At 31.5% G+C, this 7873-nt stretch overlaps 1 protein-coding gene across 1 annotated transcript; it reads right to left on the bottom strand.

The window, feature by feature from the left end:
• Positions 1–1202: 1202 nt before the first annotated feature.
• Positions 1203–2762, bottom strand: LOC109788216 (uncharacterized). The gene is made up of 2 exons (XM_020346897.3): positions 2696–2762; positions 1203–2531 (listed from the first exon to the last, which is right to left on the bottom strand). Exons 1-2 carry the CDS (start codon positions 2760–2762, stop codon positions 1435–1437), a joined length of 1164 nt encoding a protein of 387 aa, XP_020202486.2. The 3' UTR covers positions 1203–1434.
• Positions 2763–7873: the final 5111 nt, after the last annotated feature.

The raw sequence follows: 7873 nt of genomic DNA, 5'->3' as shown, positions 1-7873 counted from the left end.
CAATTATTTTATATGTTAGTAAAGACCCTTATAATAGCTGAGAAAAATGTATGTGTTTTTGTGACATTTTTATTGGTATTTAATATTTCTTAATATTATCACTAAGTTTAGGAAAAGATTCCTAACTTGTATACTCTTTAATTATTTTATCTCTAGTTGATATGAGACTTGTAAGACAAAAGTTGTCCTCTACTCATATACTCTTGAATTGTCTTGATACACGTAGGTGATTGGATACCATCGTAACATAGTAAATTATGAGTCTAACCCAATCCTATAAAACCAGCTTTTAAGATGAAGGTTGTTTTCATTTATATACTCTTTAATTATCTTATATGATACTTAAACTTTTCCAAATAAAATAAATTAAAAATTACTCTTACTTTTTTTACCGACTATTTTCAATAATCTTTTATAAATATATTTTTAGTGGTTATTTATTAATCATTAATATTTTTATTAAATAATAAAATAGAGGTATATTTAATTTATTTTCATTAATTAATTGTCACTAATAATAATATTTTGTATAATGGCTAGTCAATAAAAAACAAAAAAAATTGTATTTTTTCCTCTCTCTCTCTCTCTCTCTCTCTCTCTCTCTCTATATATATATATATATATATATATATATATATATATATATATATATATATATATATATATATATATATATATATATATATATATATATATATATATATATATATATATATATATATATATATCGACAACGTTTTACGTAAATTAGAATTGATTTCTAAACACACAAATTATTATTATATTTTCAATAAAATGTTTAGTAGATATACATAGTATAATATAAAGATCATAATTGCAATACAAAATAAGACATTAGCACATGAAAATTAATGTATGATTAAATTATAATTTTTCAAATTTTTAACGAATAAATTTAATAAAATAATCTTCATATAAGAATCTATCATATATCACAAAAACATTTTTCCTATAGATACCATATCGCGTGATAATATTAGCGTAACTTATTTTTTATCTAGTATTTTCTTACAAATGTTTAAACAATAAAAAATAGTGCAAATAAGCTTAACGTTTGCATTAGTCATTTAGTTTGTTTGACAACATTTTTCTTGAAAAAAAATAAAATGGATTTTTGTGCATAACCAATGTTTTGTACAGATTATTTATTTTTTAAATTTATAAATAAGAGAACAACTAAAAATAATATTAACAAAATATTATCTCGATCCAACAAGAGTTACATATATATTAAATATTATAAGCATTTATTTCTCAAATGCAATGAGTTTGATACATTTATTTCAAAGCCTAAAGTAACCTTAAAAAAACTATTTAAAAAGTTTATAGTATCACTTTAGCTGATAGGGTCTTGTTGGCTTTTTTACCTTAAGGATTTTCTATAACTGGCCATTTTGGTTGAAAGAACATTTTTTAGTGTCCTATTCCAGGGCTAGGACTAGAATAATTTAAAGGATCTATATGTGGACTTCCTAACCTCGTAGGATTTTGTATAATTTTCCATTTTGGCTCTAACAATATTTTTGGATGTCCACTCCTAGATGAGCTAGGACCACTCCCAGATGGGCTAGGACCAGACGAAGTTAAATGACCTATTTTAACATCTTTGAAGTTGATGAATCCTCTTGCATCTGATTTAGTACATGGACCACTCCCTAACAATATTTTTGGATGTCCACTCCCAGATGGGCTAGGACCAGATGAAGTTAAATGACCTATTTTAACATCTTTGAAGTTGATGAATCCCCTTGCATCTGAATTAGTACTTGGACCACTCCCTAACAACATTTTTGGATGTCCACTCCCAGATGGGCTAGGACCAGATGAAGTTAAATGACCTATTTTAACATCTTTGAAGTTGATAAATCCTCTTGCATTTGATTTAGTACTTGGACCACTCCCCAACAACATTTTTGGATGTCCACTCCCAGATGGGCTAGGACCAGATGAAGTTAAATGACCTATTTTAACATTTTTGAAGTTGATGAATCCTCTTGCATCTGATTTAGTATATGGACCACTCCCTAACAACATTTTTGGATGTCCACTCCCAGATGGGCTAGGACCAGATGAAGTTAAATGACCTATTTTAACATCTTTGAAGTTGATGAATCCTCTTGCATCTGATTTAGTATATGGACCACTCCCTAACAACATTTTTGGATGTCCACTCCCAGATGGACTAGGACCAGATGAAGTTAAATGACCTATTTTAACATCTTTGAAGTTGATGAATCCCCTTGCATCTGAATTAGTACTTGGACCACTCCCTAACAACATTTTTGGATGTCCACTCCCAGATGGGCTAGGACCAGATGAAGTTAAATGACCTATTTTAACATCTTTGAAGTTGATGAATCCTCTTGCATCTGATTTAGTATATGGACCACTCCCTAACAACATTTTTGGATGTCCACTCCTAGATGGACTAGGACCAGATGAAGTTAAATGACCTATTTTAACATCTTTAAAGTTGATGAATCCTCTTGCATCTAATTTAGTACATACATCTGCATACCCAAATAAAACAAGAAAATAAGAAAAACATTAGTTTTTTTTCCTAATAAACATGGAAAAGATTTAGTTTTATTCGACAATAAAATGTAGTTTAAACAATTGCATTTTTTTTTTGTCGAGATATGAAATAGAACGTAAACCAAACATTATTTCCTACCTGAAAGTACAATCAAGAAAGCTAATAAGAATGTCAAATTGCCGATGTAATACTTTGATGAGTCCATCTTGTACGTAATACATGTTCTTCGAGCACAAGTATTTATAACCGAATGGTGGGACCAACTTGACCCAAAAAAGTAATATGATTAATATTTTTATTGCATTAATAATTAACTTAAATGATGTATTAATGTAACTATAACATTTTATTCAGTTATCAACATTATATTATATTATATTATATTATATTATATTATATTATATTATATTATATTATATTATATTATATTATATTATATTATATTATATTATATTATATTATATTATATTATATTATATTATATTATATTATATTATATTATATTATATTATATTATATTATATTATATTATATTATATTATATTATATTATATTATATTATATTATATTATATTATATTATATTATATTATATATTAGGAAGCTTCAAACAATACCAGTGTAATTTTTATTAAGTATTACACCGCTTAATAACTTTATATTAAATGTTAATTTTCTAAATTTAATAGTTAGATTAATTTTTTTTTTTTTACTTTTAAATCATATATACAAAATTTTATATTAATCCAAGATAATTTGATCCTTCATTCTTATAAAACAAAATTGATGTAATATGTACATTTTAAAATATAATAAAATATAAACATTAACTTTATATTAATCCAAGATAATTTGATTCTTCATTCTTATAAAATAAAATTTACATAATATATACATTTCAAAATATAATAAAATGAACACTTCGATTACCTTTAAGTTGTTTTTCAATTTTAATAAAATTTGACGAACACATATAAAGTGATATGAACTTTCAATTTAATAGTTAGATTTAAAAAAATTCACATTTAATATAAATTTATTAAATGGTGTAATACTTAGCAAAATTTACACTGGTGTCATTTGAACCCTTCTCATATATATATATATATATATATATATATATATATATAATAAAAGTAATATGATTAATATTTTTCTTACATTAATAATTAGCATGTAAGAAAAATATTAATCATATTACTTTTACTATATATATATATATATATATATATATATATAGATAGAGAGAGAGAGAGAGAGAGAGAGAGGGAGGTTAATTACACTAGTGTAACTTTTACTAAGTATTACACCGCTCAATAACTTTGTATTAAATGTGAATTTTGTAAATCCAACCGTTAGGTTGAAAGTTCATATCTCTTAGATCATATATACAAAATTTTATATTAATCCAAGATGATTTGATACTTCATTTTTATAAAACAAAATTGACGTAATATATTCATTTCAAAATATACTAAAATATGAACATTTTGATTACCTTCAAGTTATTGTTCAATTTTAACAAAATTTGATATACACGTATAAAGTGATATGAACCTTCAATCTAACAATTAGATTTACAAAATTCACGATTAATATAAAGTTATTGAGCGGTGTAATACTTAGTAAAAGTTACATTGGTGCAATTATAACCCCCTCATATATATATATATATATATATATATATATATATATATATGTTGATAACCAAAAGTAAATAATATTGTAATTACATTTAATGCATCATTTAAGCTAATTATTAATGTAATAAAAATATTAATCATATTACTTTTTGGGTCAAAAAATATATATATATATATAAATATATATATATATATATATATATAAATATATATATATATATAATAAATGTTTATAACTAAAAATGAATAAAATATTATAATTACATTTAATGCATCATTTAAGCTAATTATAATTATTGTATTAATAATTAGCTTAAATGATGCATTAAATGTAATTATAATATTTTATTCATTTTTGGTTATCAACATTTATTAGGTATATATATAGATAGATAGATAGATAGATAGATAGATAGATAGATAGATAGATAGATAGAGAGAGAGAGAGAGAGAGAGAGAGAGAGAGATAGATAGATAGATAGAGAGAGAGAGAGAGAGAGAGAGAGAGATTCGTTTACTTTAAAAGTAAGTATACTTAAACTTACTCCGTTCAATAACTCATGTTTGTCGCCACCCGCCGAAACGAACACTAGCGGGTTCTTTGCTCTTATTTTTGCGCAGCCCCCTTTTTGGGTTTCCTGCCGAGCTTTTTTTGTTTTTATGATTTTTGTTTTTAAAGGATTTCTTTTTTATCTATGATGGCACTTCTCGAGGCCAAGGAAAGGTGCTCCAAGTTGTCACGCACACTTCCACATAAAAATGATGTGGGTTTATTGTTATTAAGACAATTTTAACCTCATTCATGCTTATTCAAACAGGGTTAAAATAATGTGGTCTAGAGATTTATTGCAAGCAAGAAGAGAAGCAGTAAGAATTAATAAAGAATGATTTTATTATAATCATAGTGGAAACATGTGCCCTATCGAGGCTCGGGGGTCGGGCTGTCCCCGAGGAGTAATCTCTAATAGTCATCAGGTCTATACATCCCTATTGGAAGGAGAAGAGCACTTGATGACGACGACCGGCCTTGACGCTTGTGAACCGGCCTTCCTAAAGATCTGGCTTAAAGAACGTCGAGAAGGACCTTGGTTCCTCTTCGTCCTTTGATCTTTATTAGGGTTGTATCTTAACCCTTGTTTCCCCGGATTATCCTTAATAATGGGTAGCTCGGGAATTCCTTGGGAATCCTTGCCAAGTCCTTGTCCAGGCAAGTATCCGTTCTTGGTGAGCATGTAGGCTACCTTCTTCATTTCTCGGGGAAACGTTTCGACATTGGCAATCTCCAATGCTTGGAAGGCGGTCTCTAGAGCTTCCTCTGCCGCATCCACGCAAGGTATGGCAGATGGTTTGCTGATGAGTATGTCATCTTCAGCTTGTATGGTCACCAGCTTGTCACCCACTATGAATTTGACTTTCTGGTGGAGCGTAGAGGGAACAGCTTTCGCATCATGAATCCAAGGTCGGCCGAGGAGACAGCTGTATGCGGGAGTAATGTCCATCACTTGAAATTCGACATTAAAGATGGTGGGTCCAATTTGGATTGGAAGATTAATTTCTCCCACCACTTCTCTTTTAGAACCGTCGAAAGCTCGGACGATCATGTTGCTCGGGCGCATTTGGATTCCCTTGATTGCCATTTGATCGAACGTTCTTTTGGCATCATATTCAAAGAAGATCCGTTATCCACCAAGACTTTAGCGATGTGATATTCCTTGCACTTTACAGAGATGTGCAAGGGCTTGTTGTGATTCGGTCCCTCAGCGGGGATCTCTTCATCGGTGAAAGTGAGGTGATCATTAGCCGTGATGTGACTAACAATCCCCTCAAACTTGTCTTGGGAGATAGTGTGCGACACGTATGCCTCGTTCAAGACTTTCAACAGAGCTTGTCGATGCGGTTCGGAGCTTAGGATCAACGACAACAGAGTAATCTTTGCTGGCGTCCTATGAAGTTGATCCACGATGGAGTACTCGCTCTGTCGGATATATTTTAACAGCTCGTCTGTCTCCTCCTCGGATTCTTTATTTTCCTCGGTTTTTCTTTTTCTTTTTCTTTTCCTTTATTCTTGGGAGATTTATCATGAAGATCTTCGGGAGTGTAGATCCTGTCACTCCTAGTCATGCCCCCAAGTCCAGCGATGTTAGAGATATCGCTGTCGGCAGAAGAATGGATGTTGTATATCCATGGCACAGCCTTATTCGATTCGTAGGGAAAAGGTCTTGGAGCAGTGATCCTTAACGGTGTCGGACCTTCCCCTTTATTTGTCTTGATTACCAACAACGGAGTTGATGTGCGTTCGCTTGGCGCGGTTGTTGGCTTACACTTAATAACAAACGGCGTGCGATCCATTCTGAACATACGCATCGATTAATCCTTTCTTTTTTATTAATGTTTATTAATTACTAGGAGAGATGTATGCAATGCACTCCCCTAGATCCCTCCATGATCTTCGATAAGAATGCATGATATGAGATGATGGCGTTGAATATGCATGCATTGTGTTTATTCAACTAAGCATTATCATGTTTTCGGGATGCTCCTAAGATGATGCATGATATTGCTTAGTTTGGATAAATAACCCTTTTTCTTTTTTTTTGGGTATTTTGTTTTTTTTGTATTTTTTTGGGTGAAAATGGAAACTACCTACATGAATGTGATGAGGGTAGATGTTAACACCATGTAATGGAAGATTCTTATTCCTATTTATTCTTATTTAAAAAGGGAATGTTGTATGTTTAAATAATGCAATGTATGCTCAAACAATGTCACATAAACAATGCACAAACAATTCACTCATCCACGAACAGTCACGAGCGAATCACGAGGTAGGGGTATCCCGCAGAAAAGTGCATATTCAAGGAGGTTCTAACTGTTCTCACTAGTCTGAGGCCCCCAAGGTGCCCCCATTATAGGGACCCAATTCCTCTCGTCGTAAGTCGATGGAAAGCTCCAACGCACTGTCGGACTCGAGTTCATGGTTTTCACCTTGAGTGATGTTTTCCGACAACGGTCTACGGGCACCTATAGACCCATTCGACAACCGGCCGTACTAACATCCACTCCCTATGGCTTTCCACTCATGCCCCTGGGTATAGAGGGAACTGTTGTGTGCAAAGGTTTGTGTGCAGTTTGTATTTCAAACGATTGCGGAAATTTAAACATCCAACAGTTATTAAAGCCAATTAGATAAAACATATTATCATACAAGCGAGGGGTAATGAAGTAATTTTGAACTATCATTTTAGAAATAATCCATCACTAAATGGGACTGACTCTCGAGGCTTCCCTAGTGAAGTCGCCATCTGTCGCCACCCGCCGAAACGGACATTGGCATTCGCGACGATGGTCGGACTCTTATTCAGTTTTGAAAAATGATGGATTGTTAGAACGACTTATTCTCAAACTGAGACCTCATCGAGCTAACAATTTTATTAAATGATTCACCAATCCATGTTAATCCCAAGCGGGACCCTCCATGGATTAGTGGTTTTCGCAAAAAGAAGGGGTTCTTGGAGTCGCCACCAATGTTTTACTCAAAACATTGGAAAAAGATATAAGGCAATTGATTTTTGTAAATCAACTTCGGCCATTACAACCAGAGTTGGGTAAGGGAGTCGGTTACGTGTGAGGAAGGTGTTAGCACCCCACAACGCCCCTTTCGGGTTCCCTATGAC

This window comes from Cajanus cajan, chromosome 10 (assembly GCF_000230855.2).
Source record: "Cajanus cajan strain Asha chromosome 10, NIPB_CcT2T_4, whole genome shotgun sequence".
NCBI lineage: Eukaryota > Viridiplantae > Streptophyta > Magnoliopsida > Fabales > Fabaceae > Cajanus > Cajanus cajan.
Note: the sequence above shows the minus strand (reverse complement) of the source record. Positions and strands in the feature narration are given on the sequence as shown.

What these genes read in the sequence shown, in the direction of transcription:
- LOC109788216 (XM_020346897.3), bottom strand. Translation starts at nt 2,762, where the DNA reads ATGGACTCATCAAAGTATTACATCGGCAATTTGACATTCTTATTAGCT. An exon ending in TTTCTTGATTGTACTTTCAG is followed by an intron (nt 2,532 to 2,695) that starts GTAGGAAATAAT and finishes TTGGGTATGCAG; the next exon opens with ATGTATGTACTAAATTAGAT.